The 24,452-nt window shown below is 48.7% G+C and overlaps 1 protein-coding gene across 4 annotated transcripts; it reads right to left on the reverse strand.

Annotated features, from left to right (window-relative positions):
* Positions 1–24,452, reverse strand: CDC42EP3 (CDC42 effector protein 3). Of its 4 annotated transcripts, none has more exons than XM_078056197.1 (2): positions 24,168–24,452; positions 1–1,994 (listed from the first exon to the last, which is right to left on the reverse strand). In XM_078056197.1, the coding sequence occupies exon 2, from the start codon at positions 1,754–1,756 to the stop codon at positions 1,007–1,009; it is 750 nt and encodes a 249-aa protein (XP_077912323.1). In that variant the 5' UTR covers positions 1,757–1,994; positions 24,168–24,452; the 3' UTR covers positions 1–1,006. The 4 variants fall into 4 exon arrangements, with proteins under 4 accessions (XP_077912323.1, XP_035926286.1, XP_035926285.1 ...); XM_036070393.2 differs by lacking the exon at positions 24,168–24,452 and adding an exon at positions 23,659–23,786; XM_036070392.2 differs by lacking the exon at positions 24,168–24,452 and adding an exon at positions 22,994–23,273.

Here is a 24,452-nt window from a genome sequence, read left to right on the forward strand (position 1 = left end):
TTCATTTTAACATTTACTCTTTATTGTGTCGCATGAAGTACCTATGTAATGCAAGTATGTACTGTACTAAAATACCTATATTTCCAAATAACATTATATGGTGTAGCCCACAGTCTCTGCAGAAGCATCATGAGTAACCTGTGCCTTTATATTTAACAATCCATTGTTGGGTGCTGTGAAAAGTATGCTAACAGATGAAGAAAAAGAAATAAAGCTAAGTATGAATACACTTTTCCAAACATATACATACACAGCTTACAATGGAACTCCAATGGAAACAAGTCAAATGACAACATTTGATGTAGTATCTATAAAATGTAGACTCTGCAATAAAAAGCCAAAGGCACATAAAAATATATTTTAACTTTAAAAATAACTTAGTTACAGTAATACTTTGCTTGTGTCTTACCAACATGTAGCTGACGGTCAAAATTGCGCGATATAGATATAATGTATAGGGATATATAAGAGCTACAAGAAAATCCCCCGAACCCATAGAGTTGTTTGAATGTGAAAACAGAGAACAGTTTTAACACTGAAGAATTTGCTATGGTGAGCCCAAATAATGTAATATAGAAAAGAGTCTAGAAAAAAAGGCTTAGGTGTTAAATAAATTTTGACTTCTTGCTCAGAAAATGCTGGAGTATCGTCAAGTTCTTTAATGTGACTTGAGCAGCCCTTCGTAGCTAGTGCCAATCCTGGCCAAGCCAAAGTTCTTACGTTTCTGGAAACAAAAAAATGTGAGCTGAACATCAGCAATACCCGCCGAAAATGGGTTCTGAATGACTCACTTCCTTTCTGCCAGGACGTTTTTTGTGTTTTTTTTTTTTTGCCTTTCTGTTTTTGCAAACAGGGCATAACAGGTACAAAAAATATTTCGTAGGAACATTATCTTAGAAAACACACAACTGCACACATAGCCAGTGAAGCTCTTCTCTTTGACTGTGGTTTAGTTTTTATTTTTTGATACCTTTTCCCCCCAAAGGCCGAGAGTCGGCGGTGTCCGTTACTTATTTTTATCCATGACATTCAGCACCTCATCCAAAAAGGAGGGCCCCAGATCAAGCTGCAGGGAGAGGAGGGAACCCGTGAGGTCGGAGAGGGACTCCTCCGACTTCGTCTTCTCCTTGACGAGCTGGTCAAACATGTCCTCGGCCGGCCAGTCGGGGTACTGTTCGGAGAGGCTGGAGGAGTGGCTGTCCCTGCCCTGGCTGGACTGCGATGCCGAGCCGCTGGAGCCCCATGAGACGTCTCCCTGGTGGCCCGTCCCGTTCCCCAGCAGACTGCTCTTCTCCGGGGCCTTTTCCTCCACGACCGGCTCACAGCTAAGCCGGGGCAGCTTGGCCGGCCCAAAGGACTCCTGTTTGGAATGAAACGTCACCGGCGACAGCAAGGGCAACATGAGCGCCTGGGACCCTCCGATGGTCGGGAGGGAGATGGCGTTTTTGAGCACCGGGGAGGGCGTGTCCGTGAACATGGAGTCGGAGGTGCTGTTGGCCCGCAGGAACTCGCTGTGCCCCGGGAACGGGCCCAAGCGCGCTCTCTCCTGGTTTCCCGGGAGCAGTTCATAGTTCCCTTGCAGGAACGAGATGTCACCGAAGACGTCGTGCTGGCCTTCTTTGCCGATGTGAATGGTGTGGCGGAAGTCTCCGAGGGGAGGGCTGATCATATCAGGGGACAAAATGTCCCTCAGTTTAAATTTCTTGCCTTTCTTGTTATTGGCAGCTTTTAGGTAAATCGGGGTCTTGGCTGGCATTTTGGAATTGGAGAATGTCTACTTTGAGAAAGGGAAAAGGGCCACTTTCTTCGAAGGTGTTAGGTTTCCAAAAATCCTTTCTGGTAGGATCTGTCACATCATCTTTTTTCTCAAGTAGCTTCCAGAAGTGGCTGGGAGAAGAGCCGGGGTTTAAGAGGCCTTCCTGCAGTTACAGCCAAGGAGGGGCGTCCTGGAGAGCCAGGGACATCATCCAACCCCTTCCAGGATGAGGAGAAACCTGGAAAGGAAACCAGAGCAGGTTATAGTTAGCTGGTCCTTCGGGGTTCACTGGGGCCTGCCTTTTTCACAAGAGCCTGTGAATAATGGCAGGCCCGGTTCCATCTAGAGCCAAGCTTGATTTTGTCTTCTCCCTCTATCAAGGAGGATAAAAACTTTAATCTTCGGATAAAAACTTTAATCTTTGGGTCTTTTACTAAGGGTCCACTCATCTTAGTCTTATTTCAGGGGGAGAAAAGAAAAAAAAAAAAAAAAGGAAACAGATTGAAAAACCTCATACCTATGACATCAGCACTTTTTAAACATGGCCATGGATACAATTTTCTGCACATGTCTAAGATTTTAGATTTTTCCTCTATCATAAGAATGGCTGTCAGCATATGACCAGAGTGATTTCAGCTCCTTAGATACAAGTGGATTTGCTTTACAATGTGTTTTCTCCTTTGTCTGGTGTTCACACTAGCAAGACTGACAGTATTTTGTTGTTGAGTCCCGTGTCTAAATAAAATTAATGCAATACAGTGATTAGTCTTGTAAGCAAAGGGACTGGAAATATTTACTAAGTGACAGTGGCTATTTATGCAGCAAACTGCATTCTTACACATGAGAAAACAGGGATTTGGGGGTCAAAAAATAAATCACCCTTTCTCAATCACCTACAGCCAGGAAATAGAAGAGCTGCAGCTGGAATCAGGTTGTGGCACGAAGAACTGGGCTGTCAAGGGTTTCAGGACTTGAGTCCTTCTGAGATGGAAGCAAAAAAACAAAACTGCTTCTTTTCACAGAAAAAAACCAGCGTGATCATCTATAACAGGCTGGGTCTTCACTTGGGAATACTTTTGGAACATTTACTGGTAAAGCACATATCCTCTCCCTGGGGTGGGCGGAACCCCAAGGAAACCTCCGTGATACGGCTCCTGGTGTGAATGCCTTTGTGGGCACAACCTGGGACTTGCTTCTAACCTACAGAATATGGCAAAGGGGATGGGATGTCCCCCTTGGTAGGTTATGTTATGAAACAGTCCATCTTACCAGACTGAGAAAGACTGCTTTCACTGGCCTTGGGAAGGTAAGCTGCCGTGCTGAGGGAGGACCGACGGAGATAAATTCTGCCAACGACCTGTGGGAACTGGAAGTGGATTTTTCCCCCCAGTTGAGCCTCTGATGAGACCGCAGCCCTGACAGCTGGCTCACCGCCTGATGAGACCCTGGAGCGAAGCCCTGCCTGGACTCCCAACCCACAGAAACTGTGGGGCAATCTCTAAGGGGTGGTTGTAAGCCACCGAGCTTGCGGTCATGTGTTATCAGCATGGAAAACTCACACACCCTCCTCACACATGCTACTTAACACAATCAGAAGTGCTAAGCTAGGAGGTGTGGGGCTCCAGGTTCTCATCCTACAGAGGAGAAACTCTTCGTCTCTTAAAAATAATCCTCTAGGGGTGCCTGGGTGACTCAGTTGGTTAAGCGACTGCCTTCGGCTCAGGTCATGATCCTGGGGTCCTTCCTTTGCTCTGCAGGGAGCCTGCTTCTCTCTCTGCCTCTGCCTGCCACTCCCCCTGCTTGTGCTTTCTCTCTCTGTCAAATAAAGAAATAAAATCTTAAAAAAAAAAAAAATCCTCTAACTCTTCAGTCACACCGGCTGACATGGGGAAGTTAAAACCTTTCCCACAGTGGGAATTCCTGAAATGGCTCGGCTAAGACCTCTCTCATCGGGCTCTTCTCCCATCGGCAGCAGAGCAAGTAGATAAATGTATCAATCAATACTCAAAGGGCTGAGTCGGGTGGTGGCTTGAAGGGAGAGCCAGCCACATTCGCTTTGTAGCAGTCGGAGGCCATCCGTGTCTGCTGCGTACTTCTTTCCTTTCGGCGAGAATTTTAAATCCATTTCCCCGTGGCAGGTGGAAAGAACGGTGCCCTGGCACCCGCTGGCAAGGTACCAACTAGCTCTGTTTGGGAACTGGCTTGCACCCAGGCTCGACAAGGTGGAGAACGAGGAGCTGGAGAGGCCCACCATGCCCTGGCTCCGTGTGTGGGGAGGAGGCCCAGGCAGTGTGCGAAGGGGACTGTATCCGGAGGTCGCTAACCTAGCTGTCACCTGGGACCACACACCTGCCATCTTTCTTTTCTACTGAGTCCCGATCCTGGCTCCAAAAGCTCCCCAAGGTGTTGCTGCTGTAGCCACACAAAGACGCCCCGAGCTTCTGCTTCCCACTTGAGGTTAGGATCCCAAGGAAACACCGTGTTACTAATAGAGGTGCTTGAGACCGAAGGGGACATGCATGTGTGGGAAGCCAATCTGGTGGGTCCAGATGCTCTCTCAATTTTCACTCGAATTTGAGTCTGGTGGCAGTCACAAATGTTACAAATCCAAAGCCTTGGATCCCAACATCAGAACCTCCTGGTAAGTGTCTAACAGCCCGGGGCCCCTGCCACCCGGGGTAGCTGGCCTTGCCTTCCTGCGCCTCTGGGCACAGCGTGGTGGGTGACAGCCTGCAGGGGCCGCCAGGGAGCCCAAAGAAGGTGGGAGGCAGCCCGAGGGACAGGTGCCCACCGGAGTGGTGTCCTCAGCACACACGGCCAGGACGACAGCTGCCGGGGAAAGATACAGTGTGTCCACCACAACTCAGGGGCAAGTGAGGGCTGCCCGTGCTCAGCTGGTGGAGTCAGGCTTATGCGAGGCCAGAACCCGAGGCAGAGCACTTCAAACTATGCAGAAAAATACCACATAGATGCAGCCAGCGAACGGTTCCCTGCCCTGCTGATGGCATCCCACACCATCGCCCTGCACTTGAACAAGGACTGGGTGAGCTGGGGAGAAGGGAGAGGAAACACTTGTGCCCGGAAGGCTCGGAGCGGGGGGAACGCCCAGCCCTCCTTCCCTCCCTGCCCGGCCACAGCCATGACCATGACCACGGCCACTACCATGGACACTGCAAGCTGTTCCCCAGAGGCTGGCTTGGCCTGGTCGGAGCTGGGCTTATGTCAGCGGCACGGGCACAAAGGTGGGAAGGAAGTGACAAAAAGTAAGGAAAGGCTTGGTGAGCGAAAGCCACAAGGGCTACAGGCAATGAGACTGGAGTGGGAGAAGAGAGACGATCCTGTAAAAGGCATTTTTCTTTCTATAAACATTTACATAGTGTTTACTGCCTGACAGGGATGTAGGCTTCTAGGACTTTGCAAACAATTTGTATTGAATTTCTACTATGTGCCCATGCTATGAGCTCCCAAATACACTGGGAAAAAAAAAAAAAATTTTTTTTTTTAAGAATTTTGGACAAAAATGTCAGTTTTACAACTTCAGATGAGTTGCTATTTGCGATGTAATGCTGGGGAAATGGAACTCCGACGCCATCCCTCTCTCTTATCTGTCCTTCTCCAGCTCAGGGGCAACCATGCTTGATCCCACAGATCACAATCTAATAAGGAGGACGTCTTACACTGGCTGCTTCCTCCCCTCCTTTTTGGATATTCTGGGCTCCCGGGCTTATCAGCCGATGGACATCAATGCCCCCCTTTCCTGGCCTGACTATTCTTTCCACATCTTCTCTGCCGTTGCTAGTACAGAAATCTAACGCACAGTTTCTTCAGCAGAAACAAAGTGGCTGGTCCTAGGGGGCGGGGGGCGGGTATGCGCACGCTCCTGGGAACCACCAGCACTGAATATTACTGAGAGCCTCTCTGTGTTCTGGGCACTGTTCCAACCTCCTAGCTCATGCACAAGAACCCACGAGGCTGCTACTGTTAATAGCCCCATTTTACAAATGACGCACTGAGGTACAGACCATGAGTCTTGAGTCCCTTTGCCAAAGCTACGTGGCTACAAGGCTCTAAGCCAAGTGGCCAGGCTCCAGAGAAGAAGGTCCCAACACTGAACAAACACACTTGCCGGGAGTTCATAGTCAGCTCCCCAGTTAGGAAAGCGGTGCATCCCAAAGCCTGTTCAAGATACAAATGTGTGATAATACACTGGGCTGATAAGGGGAGGGGGGGTCAGGCCTTGCATACACCCATGGTGGGAGCCCCAAGAGATCCCACCTGGGTGGCAGGTGGTTTGGCAGGATCTATCAAAACTGCAAATCCCATGCCTTCAACACCAGAATTCTACTTACAGAGATTTATCCACTTACATAATACATGTACAAGATTATCAGTCCAGGAACTTACAACCGTCTGGAGTTGGAGACAACCTAATTGTCCACTGACAGAGGAGAGGACTGGTTAGATTGAATTAAGGTGCATCCAGTACAAATGAATATTATACAGGTCTTAAAAAGGATGAAGCAGCTCTTTGTGCGCTGATAGAGAAAGAGCTCAAAGATATCTATCTTTGAAGGAAGAACAGGTGCCGAAGTATATAGACACACTTGTCTCGGCTTGCATCTCTGTAAAATCTCTCTGGAAGCATACACAGGAAACTAATAACGGTGCTGCCCACAGGGAGGAGTGGACGGAATACGACAGACGAGGGCGGGCGAGAAACTTCTCACTGTACATCCTTTTATGATTTGGGGTTTTTGAACCATGTGAATGAATTAGCAATTAGCTATTAAAAAAAAAAAATGTGCCGCTTAGGGCTCAGGCTGCACCTTGGACAGAATTTTATATATAGGTCCCGAAAAGCCTACTGAATCTGACTTACTGGATCATAATGCAAACATTTCTGTGGCAATTGTGTTCAAAAGCCCAAATCTAGGGTGGCAGCACGTGTGTGGGTGGGACCTCACGAGAGGGCTGACCTTGTCTCGCCGCAGCGTGGCCAAGGGACAGATCACCCCTTCCTGCAAGGACCAGGCATTCACGCTTACGAGGGAGCACCAGGGTTATTTGGCAGAATGGAAAAGCCCTCACAAGAGAAGCGTTTTTAGTCAGAAAGCAAGGAGAAAAGGCAAGAGGCAAGAGGCCTAAGGATGCAGCAAGTGTCCACACGGAAGGAAGCAGGGGCGGGAAGAGGCGCTGGGGCTGGGCGTAGAGCTCCTGTCCAGACGGCGGCGAGTGACATAGACAACGCTCTACGATGGGATGGTCCTAAATGCCCAACACGAAATCCCGTCCCTGCTCACCGTTTTCAGAAAAGGAGACCTGGGCTCCGCAGCTGACCGACACGGCAGTAGGCAGAGCAAGGATGAATCCCAGTGGGAGAGCCTGGGTCAGGCTGACACCTGAGCGGCTTTGCCCTCTGCCCAGAAGGAGGTGGGCTCGCTTGCTGTAGGATGGGGTGGGAGAGAGGAAGGAGGGGCTTACGGGCCAGATGTGAACTACTCCACCAGAATTGGTGAGCAGGCCCTCCGGGTGTTCCACAGGCCAAACGAAGAGAACCACTAGCCTTTTCCTATCAGGCAAGACTCTACCAACCATCGTGACCACTTGGTAGGGATGCTGCCCACCCACACTTGGGGGCCCTCCGGGCTCTCCAGCTTTCTTGTATTGCCCTCATTCCTGTACTCCCACTGTCTTTCTCAAACCCAAAGACAGAAAGTCAGAGAAAAGGCAGGAAGGCACGAAAGAAACAGAGGAAAACAGAAAGAAATCTTCCTATGTGTAGCCTTTTCTCAAAAACCCTCCCCTTGACCCTGAAATCTGAACCCTCCAGATTGCTAATCCCTTTCTCTGCGTTCTTGGATCACTATTTGCTCCTCTTTCCCCCCTTCGATGACACTTGAGATAATATTCATCTCGCAAATTAGATCCCTTAGAAAACAAAGGTCCCAGTCCCTGGGCACTGGAAGAGGACAGATTTGCCAACAAAAGGGGTCAACTCCCTGGGCAGTGGCTTGTCACCCTCTCTCAAGGTGAGAGAGAACGTCCGGCAGATGTGGGGGCATGGAGTCCAGCTGCAAATGCACAGGCCCCCGCTTACAGGAATTTATGAGACATCCAAGGGTTCCAGGATACAAAAGGACTCGAGGGAAGTTTAAAGTCACGGTTTTGATAAGAATGGCAGTGTCGGGGTGTCCTTCTGGCCTTAGGCTAGCCGTTCCATTTTCTGGTGACTGAATAAAGTGTAAGTGACAGTGTTAATAAGAGAAATCATTACAGCAGGGATAATTCAATGAAAAAAAGAAAGAAAACCCCGAAGCGGCCCTTTGATTCATTTCCTTACCATCCTTTTGGTAAACAGAATGATGCCAAAAAGACCAAAGCAGGGCAGTGGCCAGAAGGGGGGGGAAACAGGGTTCGTTAAGAAGTGACACACGAAAAAATCAGTTCCTGAATCACTTAAGAGTTGACCGGACTGGCAACTCATCTGAAAAGAACAAAGAGGTTTAGATTTTAAAAATCACATTTATTTTAAGAAAGGAATGTTTGGTTGGTCCACTAATTATTTTTAGAGTAATTCTCAGTGGAGAGAGAGAGGGTAAAAAAGTTCTTGCAGCCTACGAAATAGGTTGCAATGTTAATCTGAAACACACATGTATAAAAACAGGGACAGGTGGGGGGTGGGGAAACCATCCCAAGCGACCTTCGGGCTTTTTCCTTTCTTCTACTTTCGGGAAGTGACTGTGTGTGGACTTCCCCTTGCTTGCTTCATTGTCACATCCTTCAAGGACATCCTCGCTTCTGACCACTCTTCACTTTGCCTCCCTTCTTCCCGGCATCAAGACCCAGCACTGCCGCACTACCTGGGCCCCAGGCAGAAATATAAAACGGGTCCTCCTTCAAGTCTGAACCATCAGTCCCAGGGACGGATGATGACCCAGTTAAGAACCTCTCCACCCCCAAACATCTTCGGGGTATTTCTCTCTGCCACCAACAAGAAGATGCTACTGTGATAAGCCCCAGAAAACTGTATTTGACCCTGGACTCCACAATTTATTGATTTTTTTAAATTATCTATTTATTTTAGAGAAAGAGTGAGAGACAGCAGGGGGGAGGCCCAAAGGGAGAGTGAGAGAGGGTCCCAAGCAGGCTCTGAGCTAAGTGCGGAGCCCAGCGCGGGGCTGGATCTCATGACCCTGAGATCACGACCTGAGCTGAAACCAAGAGCTGGACGCTCAGCTGACTGAGCCACCCACGTGCCCCTGGACTCCACACTTGAGAAAGGATAAAGGATGCCTGAAACATGTTCCTATATGTTCTGAGGAGTCCAACAGGGAGACAAAGAACTTGGTCATGACATGTGAGAAGCTGAAGGAGGGGAGCAGCTGAAAGAAAACTCAGACGGAGGGGAAAACAAATCTTTAGGAATCTGAAGGATTCATTCAACCGTAAGAGAAAAGGGATTAACTTGTTCTCTGAGGCCCTAGGATTATTGGGCAGAAGATACAAGGCCCTAGATTTTGGAGAAGCCAGGTTTCTCACAGATGGAGTGGGTGGCTGTGGGATGTGTGATCAAGGCCTGGGGACATCACAGGAAGCAGCCCTGACCCCAGGCCTCCTCGGTGGTGCGCGGCGGGTACCTGCTCATTCTCTACTATCACTGCCAACTTCCTCATGGCCTCCTGTCACATTTGCCTGTCAAAGCGCTCACAGACTTTACCTAGAAGACTGTCCATTTGAAGATGGCTGTGTTTTTACTAATATAGGGATGACAAGCCAACCTCCTGGATCAGAAACACTGAAACATTACCACAGTGTGGGCACTCACGCCAGTCCTTTCGCAAACCTCTGTAGGAAGGCTTCTCTGAATCAAAGAATTTGAAAGTCATGGAAAAAAAAATCCGTGTCAGAAGCTTCACACTGAACTTCAATCAAAATCTAAGACAGAAAAAAAAAAAATGTAACCAGAGGAACACCCAATAAACAGCATCCTGAAGGGATGCTTTTCATATTTTTAGTCTATTTACTCCACCCATGAGAAGATAAGAAGATGCCATTTCTATTTTTAGATTCTTATCCTCTCCGGTATCATCCAAGCTGAGGACGACACAGCTACATGCAGGAGACTGTGAAACTCCCCGAGCTCCACCCCCAGCGGCTCAGCTTTCATGCAAATGAACTTAGAGCCAGACTGAGCAGACTCTATTTTATGGACCCACTCAGAAAGTCTGATACATCTCACCTTCGCTTATTTATAAACGGACTTCTCGTTTATGATTCAGCAACAGCTTGTATTTATTTTTCTTTTACGACCTGCTTTATAGAAACCCACAAAATACCACATGGGAGACTCACTGCTAATTCAGGTACACACCTCACATTTATGGGATCTAATTGTAGTAGTTGAAAGATTTTTTTAGAAGCAAAAGTGGAAGACGGCACCTCCACCTCGAAAGTCTGCACTTTTGAAGACGGGCCATTACACACCCTTCCTCCCTAATAAAATCGGTTATTGGGGAGGACTCAATATGGACATTGATCCCTGGGTGTTGTAGTATAAGGCAGGAGGAGAACAGGTTCTCTCAAAATGCCTGACTCACTTGTCACAACTAGTTTCGTATGGGGCACAGTCTCAGGGCTGGAAGGACCAGGGCAGTTTGGCAGATGTGAATCAAATGATGCCATTACTGTGAACTGCTCGCGTGCTTCCATAACTAATGGATCCCACCTCATCTGCAAAGCCGCAATGACATTACCGATATGGAAAGAGAATTTGGCCCCAAAGTTTAGGCCCCTTGATTACTCTATTTCTCTAACAGGGTGAAAGGACAGATAATGGGATTTTCCATGTTATTCTCCCAACCTACTCCAGCCCTTGATAATCATTCATCCTCAGTGGATGGGCTGAAACATGGCTTCTCCACCTCCTACCAGCACTGGGTATATCTGGAAGCCAGCAGTGGCCATTCCATTCTCCGCCCACTTTCGAGGCAGACTCCCCTGTGTTATTTGTACAGAAATACCTGTACACAAATGTTTGTTCAATAAATGAACGAATGTCCCCTCAGACCAGGTTGAGAGCTCGCCTATGGACACAAACTGGATCTTCTCTTTCTGCCTCCCGCTACACAAAGCACGCAGTGAACATCAAGTCAAGAAGTTTTTAAATCCATAACCCCTGCTACCCCTTCCATCGTGAGGGATGAGTTGGTTTGCTCCCGAGGGCCATCCCCCAGTCCAAGTCTACAGGGGCTCCTCAAGGAAGTGGCAAGTTTGAAATTCCTGTTTCTCTAAGGAATTTACACTTGTGAATGTGAATGGCTATCATGTGAGTGTTTGCTATGGGCCAGGTGGGTATTAGAACACACCTCTTAGGAAGCAATCTTAGATTATGCCCATATCTCAGGTCAATCAGCCAAAGCCGTGGAGGAGCTGAGATTTCAGCCACCGCTGGACTCCACAGTCTGTGCCCTTAATTGTCGCTGGCGGGCAAACGTGACAACTCGCATGCAAGTGAGTTTAGAATGGAACGGCCACTGCAGGTTGCCTGCCTCGAGGTCTGGCGGGACAAAGAAGAAATGATACACTATGATCTCAACATCAGTGAGGGGCAGAAACAGCAACTGCACCTTGTCAGGGACCAAGAAGGAATAAAATGGTCCCAGACACCAGCCAAAAGAATTGTCAAAAAGAATCTCAAAAGGAACTTGACTTGATGTAAAAGAAAAGCCAAAAGATTAAAACTTTGCAGTAATGAAAGCCCCCTGAGGCTCGAGGAGAAAAACAAACATCCTGTTCTAGAAAACAGCGTTCAGCGCTGTTAATTCTTTTCCCAGAGGAAGCACGTGCACGGGGCCTCGCACAACCACCACACGGCTTTCACTGGGGACAATGGCTCCCTTCCCTCACTGGGGACACTTCACTTCCCCCGCAACTTTCTGAAACTAAGAACCCTGTGTTCCTTACGTGGAATGTCCTCCCACCTTCTTACCATCAACCCTACTCATAACATCCCCCAAGATCCGCTTTAGTCACTTCCTTCCCAGAGAAAATTCTCTAACTCACCTCACGTAATCCAGGCTCAGTACCGCGCTGGCGGAGGCTTTCTGAGGACTCCTAGCGAGCCTATTATTTATTTTTGTTTTCTGGTTTTGTGATTTTATGTCCGGTATCTCCAGGGAGGTGCTAAGCTCAATAAGAATGAGGTAGGCAAAGGTGTTATGAGTAAGAGCTACCGTTGATAAAAATCTCCTCTTTATGATGGATTCCCAACAGAGCCTCCTTCTGGGCAATGAACACCCGAGGCCCTCAAATGTTATGGAATAAACCCTTTTAGTTTTCCCTCTGTCCATCCCTTAGGCCTGCATCTGCAAATTACAGTCAGTGGGCCAAACCCAGACCTTGGCCTGTTTGTGTAAATAAAGTTTCATTAGAACACATGTATGCCCACTCATTTATATGTTGTCTATAGCCCCCACCCAGGCGACACGTGGCAATGTCCAGAGATATTCTTGATTCTCACGACTGGGGGTGGGGTGCTGCTGGCATTTCATGGGCGGGGCAGGGGAGATGCTCAACATCCTACAGCGCACAGGACAGCCCCCCACAACAAAGAATTACCTGGCTCCAATCCTCAGTAGTGCTGGGGTTGGGAAACCCTGTTAGAGATGCTTTCACAAGACAAGGTCCGAGTTGGGTAGTTATGGACAGGCTACGTGGCCCTTTAGGTCTGAAATATGAACTGATTCTTTACAGAAAAAGTCTGAGCCCCCGCCTTAGATGCGGCATTTCCACAGGGTTGGATGGTTGTTGTCCATCCCCCAACCCTTAACAGTCCCCCTACAATCACAACCCTGCCCGGGGCTTCAACTATCCCCTCTAATGATAACTTCCAAATCAGTGTGTCTTTAGCCCGCACGTAACTTTAGTCTCGAGTTAACTACTCAGGGTAGCTCTGTAGACCACGGCCAGGCGATGACAAGATGAGTAAAGAAATCAAAAGTGAGCTACTAGAAACTCTTTTGACATTGCTGTAACCATCAAGGACAGGACCAGGGGATTTTTCTCCTTGGATAGGCTACTGGCCAGTTTGGGAGCTGCGTGTCATCTGGCTGGCATGGAGCTGGGTGTGGGCCCAAGGCACTCGTGGTGCACACACTATCAGTACACAGTGGATTGGAAATTATAAAACAAACACGAAGAAAACACTGCTCCTTCACAGAGAGCATTGGACTTTTCTCCCCCCGGTCTTTTTAGACTTCACCTGGCTCCCCGCTGGGCACTGCCTGGTCAACTTGTGCCATCTTTCCTCCTGCCTCCCTAGCACAAGCCTCCTGTACTTTCCTCTTGGTAAATGGTAGGAAGTCACCCAAATGCGAAACCCGGCTGTCATCCCCAACTTCTTCCCCTGCCTCATTCTCCACATCAAGGCCCACTGCTGTCTCCCCTCGTCAACCCCAAGGCCTCAGCCTTTTCTAGGCCTCAAGATGGCTCTCCTGCATAAGGGCATTTGCCATCCCACCTGTCTCCCTGCCTCCAACCTCGTCTCCTCGCGTGAGCCAGCTACAATGCCCAAGTGACCCTGTCACTCTCGGCCTTCGGTGGCTGGCCCACCCTTACAGCCTGGACATAAAACAACTCGTGTGAGGCCCACTTTAGCAGTCAGGGTCCTGCCCACCCCCGCGGCTAATATTTCCAGCCGGCTCCCCCAGGGCCTCTTACACGGAGCTGCTACTCTGTCTTGTTAATACCTCAAACCCCCCAGCTATGACACTTCGCTGCAATCATTACTGGGTCTCCCACTAGGCTGCCTTCTTCTGGGGAGAGACAACTAGATTTAATTCATAGTTGGCACTGGACAAATGTTTGTTAAATGAACAAATGAGAAAGTTTGAAAGAGACTGCCTTGACTTTCTTCCCTGCCCATCCTGTTGAAAATGCAAGATGGAGTCTTTCTAGGCCTCCTACAGGAAAAATAAATAAATAAAATCATTTAACAACGGAGCTGTGGCCTCTTGTGGCAAAGGCTTTCTTTCCTTTTTCCGTCTGTAGGACATTTTAACCTTTCTCTATCCATGCAGAGTAAGAATCTTACAGCCTATCAGTGCAAGCCCCAGTAATTCTCTAGGCTCTTACAGATCTTTAGGATTAAGGCAGAGAATATTTGTCATCGTGCTGTTTGAAAGGGAAAGGGCTTCTATCCTTGACTGCAATGTGCAAATAGCGTCTCAGAGAGACAGGCAAGACTCAAGAATAAATTGACAATACATTCCCCTGAATGCAGACTCGCTAGTTGTATTTAAGTCAGTCTTAAAGAATGAGGCCCTGGAGAAACAATGAGCTCGCCCTCCTGACCTTTCCTTTCAAAAGGAAACAGGTTAAGGGGAAATTTGGATTATTTGGCCCAAGAGGTACAAAGAAACCTCAAGAAACTCTAATGGACATTCTCCAGAAAAGGGTTGCTTTGAATAGCAATGTGGGACTAGCACAGAGCAAGTACTTGAGAAAAACACCTACTGAATGAATGAACATACTGGCAAACACAACAGGAGACCGAGCTGTGGTTCTAGGCCTTAGCGGAGAAGATACCTGGGCTAAAACTTGGAGCCAGACTTGCAAGCTCCTTATAGAACTCCAGACACACGTGGGTGCCAGTTGCCTTCTGCCTAAATGGAGATTATTACCCCAAACCTGCTTCTCTTAAAGGGGCTTATAAGAGCTGAGTGCTGTGCAGACACCAAGCATCATCTTTACACCAAATGAAAAACCAGAACATCTACTAGATTCAACATGAAGGAGGGGAGGCATTCTATTAATAAAATAACAACTTTCATGTTCTCTTTAAATGTTGTCTGTGGCAGTCATCGATAAAATGGTTTATGGCCACCCTGCGGACAATCTCCACAACTGGAAGGAATTCCCACCTCCAGCTTGCTCAGAGGGTAATTCCTTCCTCTGACACGGGGCTAACTTCCTCTTGGAATGTACAAGCATCCTTTCTCTCCAGGGCCAAATCTCTCAACCTTGAGAACGAATGGGACTTCTTGGAGGTGGGCAAATTACTATCAACCGCTATTGGTCAGATAAAGAAAAATGTAAGGGCTTCCAGTTATTTTCTTTAAATATCTGATAAGCTGTCAGGTGGGAGGGAATCTGTATGGTCCCAAGGACAGAACTAGGCATGTGATGAAAGTTCATGGCGAGGCCAGGTGGGGCCGTGTCTGAGGAAGAAGTCTAAAACAACTTGAGTTAATCAGCTTGAAGAAAGGGAGAGGCTTTCCCGGCTGAGTCTGAGTTCCCAAGTCAGGATTCCAGAGGGGAGGCAGAGACAAGCATTCCCGCCTGGGGAAGTTAGGGGAGATCTCCTCTAGGCCATGCTCCTAACTTAAAGGGGCAGTCCCTGGCAAGTGCATGCAAGCTACAGACACGCAGAGAGGATATAATCATAGATTTGTGTGGAAGATTTATCTATCCTTAGTATTACAAAGTATTTTACGATGGTGGTTCTTCACACCACGTTCCCTGGAACACTCGGAGCTCAAGGCAGGCACCTCTGGGTCACTGGTGGAGGGAAGGGAGACTGAGAAAAGTAGGGCCAACTTCCCTACCCATTCCTTCCTCCTCTTTCACTAAAAAAAATTTAAAATCTGTTAATAGACTGGCTTTATATTAAGATTTTCTTTCTTTGCTTTGGCTAGAAAGAAAAAAAAAAAAAAGCTTGAAAGAGAACAGGGCCAAGGAGGACTTGTTTTCTGTCACTCAACTCTTAGGGCCTTAGTGTTATCTTGTCACAATGAGAGAGGAGCCGAAATAAGGACCCTTCCATCTGTGAAATGTTAGGGTCTGTGATTCTACGTCTGCAGAAACATCTAGTTTCCAGGGAATTTTAAGGAAAAAATAGAATATTTTTTAATGAAGTTAAGTATCCTCAGAATCCTTATCTAAGTACCCTTAGAATCAAAATACTGGCTACCAGCTTATAAAATGTTCATCATCTTTTCCCATCCTTCCCGGTACCAAATTAAGGGTACAAAGCAATGCCAGTAATTTTCTCTGGGAGCCTCAGTTTGCTCATCCGCAGAGTGGGGATACTAACAATGTCTTCTTAGGAGGAGAAAACACACGTCAAGTGCTTGACAAAGTTCTGTTAGGCAATGAGCTGACAAATCAGTGGGAAGAGAGTTTACTATTACTAATTATTCCAAGAAACCAGAGCTGCATAAGGAACAAGAGAGGCCAGAAGTTCATTGTTGGGATTTTTCTCCAACCTTATTTCTTTTGGACCTTGGGATGTGGCCACGTGCATAAACTGATTGTTTTAAATTGTGTGAAAACCCCCAACATGTTCTGGTTCCAAGCATAATTCCTCATTCTAAGAAAAAACTGGAATTGGGAAGAAGTCACCATTTCCCCCCCATACTGTCCCGGGGACTTGTCGGCAGCTGTCCACCCCACCTGCACCACAGGAGAGCCCACAGCTGGTGAGAACAAAACGGCGCCCATCAACAGAAACTTACACTAAACTTACATGAAGCCAAAAAATCAACATTATCGTGGAAGACATTTCACTCTGAAGCCATCTGAGGGCAGGAAAAACACTCGGCAGTTTGGTGCTGTGATAGGCACACAATGGGCCATGTGTCTTGAGCCGACGGACTCAGTGAGGTCACCTGCCTTCATCCAGCCCCTGGCTAGTCACTCACATCCACCAACAGCTACCCAGCCGAGAAGTAAGCTCTGGGGCTGGCTTTTTCCTCGGAGCACCTTGCGTGATCCTTACCACCAGAACCAAAGGTGCCTCCCTTTGAACGTGCGGGTTCTGTCGCCTGGGAAAGAGTAACGTTACTAGGGCGGTATTTGAGTAAGCTGCTAAGTGAACGTGACTTCTGGCCCGACAACACTGAGAAGACCGTGCCAGAGGCAGAATCACGTCACAGGCTAGGGCTAGATTGTTTTTCCGTTAGGTTCTGTTGTAAAAAAAAAAAAGATGAAAGCGGATATAAACTAGGTTCAGCTCCTACTTCCAAGGAGCCGGCGGTCTAGCTAGGTAGCCATGAGGGTCAATAAATGATCATTTAAATGCAGTAAGTGTGGGGCGCCTGGGTGGCTCAGTCGTTAGGCGTCTGCCTTCGGCTCAGGTCATGATCCCAGGGTCCTGGGATCGAGCCCCGCATCGGGCTCCCTGCTCTGCGGAGAGCCTGCTTCTCCCTCTCTCACTCCCCCTGCTTGTGTTCCCTCTCTCGCTGTGTCTCTCTCTGTCAAATAAATAAATAAAATCTTTAAAAAAAAAATAAATAAATGCAGTAAGTGTTACAATACAAAGTATAAGACACTGGAAATGCCTCAGATACAAGGGGGAGAAAGAGTCATAGCATGACACCAGTCTAGAGCCAGAAGAGAGCCTGGAAAGTGTCTATCTGCTTCCTCTGTGCCCCCATCCGTCCCCTTCCACGGCTTCCCAGATGAGGGGGCAGAGCCTACCCACAGAAGGGCCGGCATGTGCCTTGGGACATAGAGGGCCAGTCGAGCCTCGTCTCCTGCTGTGTTAAAATCAATGTTATATGTCTGAACTGACCCTTGGGGAAAAAAAAAAGGTTAAAAAAAACTTATAAAAATAAATAAAAAGGGAAAGAAATCAAATACATTCTGAAATGGCAAAGCCACATTAAACCAAAAATGCCTTGTTTAAAAAATGTGTGTAGCCTAAATGATTATAATGAATTTGAACAGGTCTTTTTCAACTAAACACATGGTGATTTATCATTGGCATGATGTGTCCACAAATATGACCTTCGAGTTGTCACCAGAACATGACAGATTCCCGAGTGTGTAAGCTGTCTAAATAGAGGCCTGGCTTTGAAGTCCTCTGGCTTGCACGCGGGCTCAGGCAGCCTCGCTGCAGATCCGGGTTTTCCATTATTAGTAGTAAGAGAGCTATGCTGATAAGTGTCACTGCTCCGGGCTCACTGGACTCTACAGCTAGAGGTGATCTAGCACCATACGCCTCACTGAAGAGATGAGAAAAAGGCCCTGAGGTCCGTTACACCTGGATTAGAGCTAAGACCAGACCCTGCTGTCTCACGTCCGGTACCTCTGTGATTGTTTCCATCAGTCTTGCATTAATTTGGTCAAATAGCAGAATGACAGGTGTGCTCACACCTTCTGGTGTGTCCTTGTGGCTGGTTCTCTAGAAAGTCCTTGGCTTCCTTCAGCTCCGCAGGGCAGACTGCAGTGTGTGGCTTCTGCCTCTGGCTCACTGGCTCCCAGAGTGTGTTTCCGGCCAGACTAGCCCTGTCAGCTGCTCTGTGGGCTAATGATTTGAGACCCTGGACGCTGTCTCCCTGTGGCGATTCACTGAACACAGTGACCTATTAAATGCTCTGACAAGTCCTGCAGAAAGGGACCTTAAGCAAGCTAGTTTCCCAAAGAGCCCTTGCCTGATGCTATTCGGAGCTCAGGGTCCCAGTGAGGTGGTGCTGTCCTAGCTAACTGCAGACGTGTTATCACTGCCACACGGTTTAACAAAGAACCAAAGGCTAGAAAGTAGGTAATGGCTTTTTCAAATACGCAAACAAAACCCGAATCACTGAAAATCAGGCTCTTTTAATTTCACATTTGAGACTCGAGGATTCTACTATTAATCCATGGCTTGGGCGAGTAACAAGGAGTCAACAAATACTGATTTGGAACTCACCAGCTTCCAAATTCATCAGTTTGCTTGGCTCTTCAGAAACAAGAGAACTTTCAATAAAATATCAATATCATGATTCATATTATAAAACTGTGGTCTCATTTTAGAAATGGCTTTTCCACCAGAGGTGCTGGCGAACGCAGCCCATCATTACGAGATACTGGTGAACTTGGCATTGAAGAAATGTATCAAGGCCAAGGAAGGCATTTTTTTTTTTTTTTAAAGGAAAGAAACATACCCAACCATTGCTGTAAAACTACTTGGCTACTTATATTATTTATCCTGGTTTGTGGGGTGCTGTTTCCTTTGTAACCCTTAGAAGGGTGGGGCAGGAGAAGGGCAGATTCCAAATGGAGGCTGACAGCTGGAAGACTACTGCTCCTGGTTTTGAGGCAACCTGAGTTATTTCGAGCCATTCTTTCTAGAACCCCTCCTTAGGTCTGAGCAGCCTCCCCCAGCTAATCGCAATCCCACAAATCCAAGGCACGGAGGCCAGGCCAGCCCCCCCGCAGGTTATCCAGGGCACCTCTGGTAGGTTTCCCAGGCCCCCTCCCGTCTATCTGTCGCACCAGACACTTATCTGGCAGGGTCCGGGGCATATGTAGAACTTGGAACTGTTAATGAGGCCCGACTTCCGCCAAGGACAGAACCTTCCTGCCCAGCTTACTGGTGGCTCCTGACTCTTGCTTAGCTCCTCCTGAAGCAGTGTCATTACGAAACATGTATTAAATGTCCACTGGATGCCAGGGAATTGAAGGGCCAGGCACTGTGGGTGTGGGCGCTGGCCTGAAGGAGGTGACCATCCAGACTAGTGATGGGACACGGTAACCCCTGGCTTCTCAGAACTTCAACACAAGGATGCGGTCCACCCTAAGCTCCACTTCATCCTGAGCTCGTTCCTGGATGTTTCGGTCTTTTTTTTGTCCCCCCTCTTCTTTTCCGAGTCCTACATTTTCACGTAGCACATCTCTTCATTTCTGGTATAAACTAAATGCTCAGGTGAACTCTAGCAGTTTCATGCTGGATCCACTGCAGGAGAAGACTGTTGCCATACCTGTGAGACTAAACTATCTTCAAAAATGAAATCACTCACGTGGTATTCCCCAAGGCTGGCAGTTACTGCCATCTTCCTTTGAATATAGAGTACTACGAAACGAGTTCTCTGCCAGAAGCCAAAAACCCTCAGAAGAGTCAGATTTAATAGCCTCCCTGCCCCTCCTCCTCCCTCCCCCAGGGGTGGGGTTGTGGTATTTAGTACAAGGTCAACTAGACCTGAATTCCAAACCTGATTCTGTTACTCAGCTGTGTGATCTTGCCCAAGTTATTAAACCTTTCTGAGGCTGTGTTCTCATCCGGAAAATAAGAACAATACTATCTACCTCAAAGAGTAGTTATGGATATTAAACAAGAGAGCCAGTATTAAGCACCTAGGAAAAAAAATAAAAGCAACAATGAAAGCATCAACCTTTTCTTGTGCTTACTCAGGACTGGGCACTGTTCTGAGTGCATTACTTTTTTTTTTTTAACTCATTTCATTCTCAGAGTTCGTATTATTATCCCTATTTTATAATTGCTAAGCTGAGGTATGCAGGCTAAGTAATTTGCTCAAAGTCACACAGGTATTAAGTGCCAGAGTTAGGTTATGAGCCCAGGGCAGCCTGACTCCAGAGAGGCTTCTTAACCTTAGGGTTTTTTCCCCATCTCCCTACCCTCAAGAGGTGCTGACATTCATTCAGGATTAGCCACTCCTGCGTGCCAATTAAATTACATATGCATATTTAGATTTGTTCCTTTTAGTGTAATTTTGGGCAAGTATAGTGTAATTTTGGGCAAGTATAGAACAGATCTGTCCTCAGCTTCCACATCTGTAAAATGGGGATAGTAACAGTTTTTCCTTCACAGCACGATTGCTAGAAATAAATGAGTTAAATCGAGGTAAAGGGCTGAGAAGATTGCTTGGCATTCAGGACAGGCTCCATGTAGGATACATTTATCATCCAAAGTCCTGAATAGCGTGATGCATTAGCGGAATTCTTGGGCTTCAGTCCTTGGTAAAGGAGATTTTGTACCTGGCTGAATCTACTAGTTTCAAATGACTACCCTTATTCTCTGGCAAACATACTGCATTTAAAAATAGACTGAAGTTCTTATTCAATCAGTGAATAATCAGGTCCACAAGATTTCTGGTTAGAACGAATGAGGCCAGGCCAAAACGAAATTAGACCCAAAATAAGAATTTTAATAGTTACAAAGAAAACATCAGAGCAGTCTTTTTGGAGGGTCTCTTCAGGTTATGAATTGTACTTTACCCACTGGATAAATGTAATGGCTACTGACTGGGCAGAGAGCTCGGGAAAAATTTACGGCCTGGTAAAAATTTTGGGGTGATACAGGCAGGTTAAAGCAACTTTATCCCCACTGCTGTTGAATACCATGAATTCTAGAAGCAAAAAAGGGCAGCTTTTGTGAGCATGTTGGACATAAAACACCACACTAAAGGGAAAGCTGGACAGCAGATAGACAAACCAGCTCAATGTGAGCACGTCTGTGATAATTTTTAGGGCTTTGTATTTACTCTTCTTGCACATTTACATTTACAATGAAAAGCAAAAAAAAAAAAAAAAAAAGAGTTGCAACACTCATTCCTTTAGCTGTCTTTCCATGTTACATTCAGATAGAAAACAGAATTTCCCCGCTCAGATCTGGAGGGAAGGGGGAGCTCATCTGATTTCATGTCTGTAGCTGCTCCCATAGCCACAACACCATGTTCCAATCATGGAATTCATAACGTAAATCTCTTGCAGATGATACCACTGGAAAACAGAAACTGCCGTGGATCCAGAGACACTTCCAAATTTCTGTAAAGTTCTTATCTGCGAGCCCAGAAGCTGGTACTCAAGGGCTGTGTTCAGTGAGTGAGGCCCATTGGGAAATCGACATTCTTTGGGGGACTTAATGGAGAACTTTCCACCATTCCTGGACTATACAAATATGCGCAATCCCTGATTCCACATGTGCCAATGCTGAACATGTCACAACTGCCCCAACTCACCTCCTGAGCGTTTAAATCTATTCTGAAAAGGGTTTATGCCACGCACACAGGGTCTAGCTGACTCTTTAACTGCCAATCGATACATACAAATTACAGGTGGTGTCAAAGAGAAGTCCTCTAGAACCGTCCAGAAAAAAAGAGAAGCTGCGTTTCTTGGTTGTTAGATGCAAGATCTTTTCTAAGTTAGAACATTACAGGAGTCTTTTAAATCGCCTTCGAGATACCCCTGCGGCATGATCACAGCTTCATGTGGAGCCTTTTGTCTCCCTGTGATGTGAAGGGAAGTCTCCAAGACTGGCTTTGCTATTCAAATACGGACATCTGCTGCACTCCTAATTTCTTGTTCTTTCTAAAAGGCAGCACCCCCAAGAAACTCTTTAATATTGTGAGGCCTAAAAGTTGGGGGTGGGGAGGAAATCTTTGTCTCCCTAACACATTCATCCATTCCCTCCCCCTTCCCAGACACATAAGCAGCGACCCCCCCAAATACACCAGGTCTGGAAAGATTCATGTTGCAATACCCTCCTGACATTCCTATTCCCGCCCTCATTTTAATTCACTCACTTTTTTTTTCTTTTTTTAAACAAAATGTAATTACTTGACTGTCAGCCTGGGCTGCACTCTGGGGCTTTTACTCTTTTCAACACAGCTGCGCTCCGGGCTTTGATGCTGCTGTCCACGCAGCTTGTCCCAGCCACAGCCTGGCTCTCGGTAATTCAACATTCAAGTGCATATTTATTTTTAAACTGACCTCTCCTAGACTGTACAGTATAAAGGAGGTCCTGCCAAAAAATATGCTACTTTCTATTTATAAGATGAAACACATGCCTCCCGAAGTCGAGAGGGGGATGGAGTACAATAATTCATAACAAAAAAACGACTGGCCAGATCCATTCGTCCTCACATGTCTGATACTCGTCTGTGTCAAGGCAGTTTTAAGGAGAAAAAAAATCTTGAAAACGCTTCAGCTGTTCAGAAACCACCGTCCAAAAAAAAAAAAATCCAATTATAAACTGCCAGATCTGCAGGTTGGAGCTCCTGCCACAATGCCCCCTGTCAAGGGAGGAGAGGGCACCCGGCGGACACTGCCACCGCAGATGTGCACGGTACACCCAGGTGCGGTCCTGGTGCCAACCCACGACGGGAGGGGAGCGGTAGCCATGTGCGGTTTGTTCTCAGATGGAAAAATGCAATACGCGCCCAGAATGGCTGTCAATAACTCAGAGGGTGCAGCGTAGCCGTGCAGCCCCACCCTGAAAAGTGGTGGGCACAAATGGTGGAGCTCTGCGTCCCGGTCGTGCCACCCGAACACCTCCTGGTTTGCTTTATGGTCCCCTTTGGTCCTTTGGACACCAGCTGGGAAGGCGATGCTCTCGGTATCCCCGCTCCCTGAGCGTTTCTAAGCCTAGTACCCCGCGCACGCCGGAAGCGGCCACGACCGCGGATCGGACAGACTCACAGGCAAAGAGGAAGGAGCCCTGGGCAGGCAGCAACTCACCAGCCACCCCGACGCTCCCAGCCGCTGCCCCAGGGCGAGACGCCCCGCACGGACGCCTCCCGAGGGCACACGCAGTCCCGGCCCGTTACCCGCAGATCCAGCCGGCTCGGCCCCCGCGGCACCTCACAGCACTATCCACTCCGAGTCGGCGGGAAGGCGCCCGAGGCCACGGGTCTCCAGGCTCGGCCCGCTCTCCAGCCCCGCCGCTGGGCTCCCAACCCGCTCCGGCCACCGTCGGCAGGGAAGGTGCGAGCCCGACTGAGCGCGCGGCGACGGGACGCAGAGCCTGAACCTGTGAAGGGCGGGGCTGCTCGGGGCGGGGCCGGCGGCGCAGGGGGCGGGCCGGGGCGGGCCGGAGGGCGCGCGCGGCCCCGCAGACCCACCCCCGCGCGGTACCTGCGCCCTGGCCCCGCAGAGCGGGCGGGGGTCAGCTGCTACAGCGCCTGCGGGCCCCCGGAGTACAATGGGCACCCATTGTTACCGCCCTGCCGCCACCCTTAGGGATGCGGCTTTGCTCCGAGCAGTAGCGTTCAGCTCTCTCCGCACAGAGAGGTTGCGGGAGACGCTCGGTTCAAAGACGGACCCCGGGGTGCTAGCGCCTGGGTGCGCGAGGACAAAGGGACTCCACCCGCACCCTGGACACCTGCACTAAAAATCGCGCCCACCTCTCCTGGTCTCCACAAGCCGATCCAGCCCGGCGAGGCTCGGGCGCCTTGGGCGGGTGACTCTCGAGGAAGCGGGGCCACCTGACCGCGCCGACCCTGCCCGGCCCCGGGTCCCCCGGCCACTTTCGGCCCCGGCTCGGGGGAAAGGTCTTGTTTTGTCAGTTTCCAGCTCGCTCCCTTTGGAGCTGCTGCCAAAACCCGGAGAGTGGATTTGGCGCACTGGAGACGCCTGGGGCTGGGGGCTGAGCGAGTGGGCGCGCCAACAGCCGACGCTGCAGGTTTTTCCAGCCCAGGGGGAGGTGTTTCCTCTCCCGCGGGGTCCCTACAGAGACTTGCCTGAAGCTGGGGCAGGCGGGTGGCGGCAGTCCACGACGCGCGACGAGGCGCAAGTGGCGCAGCTGCCGGCCCGGGAGCCTAAAATTCCGCCCTTGGAGGCACCTGCGCCCGCCGGTCATTCCGGCGACCGCCGCGGCACGCCCCGCCCCTCCGCCCGAAGGCCCAGCTTCGACCTGGTTAATTAATTTTCTTAATCCGTCTCAGTCTCTTCCTTCTCGAGTCCTCCTCCTGGGTTAATGAGTAGGCGACAGGAAAGGGCGGCGTTTTCCGGCTGCGAGGTCCCAGGCCGCACGGTCGGCCTGGGGAGGCGGCTGGAACCCAGTCGGGGGGGCGTCGGGCGCTCCGGGCCTGGCCCGGACCCTGGGACTCTCGGGTTGGACGGAAATCCTGGCACAAAGCAGATACCCTGCAGAGGACCTTGACTTTCCGAGCGCCGTCAGCTTCAGGTCCTCATCGCA

The sequence above is a fragment of the Halichoerus grypus genome, chromosome 10 (assembly GCF_964656455.1).
Source record: "Halichoerus grypus chromosome 10, mHalGry1.hap1.1, whole genome shotgun sequence".
NCBI classification, from domain to species: Eukaryota; Metazoa; Chordata; class Mammalia; order Carnivora; family Phocidae; genus Halichoerus; species Halichoerus grypus.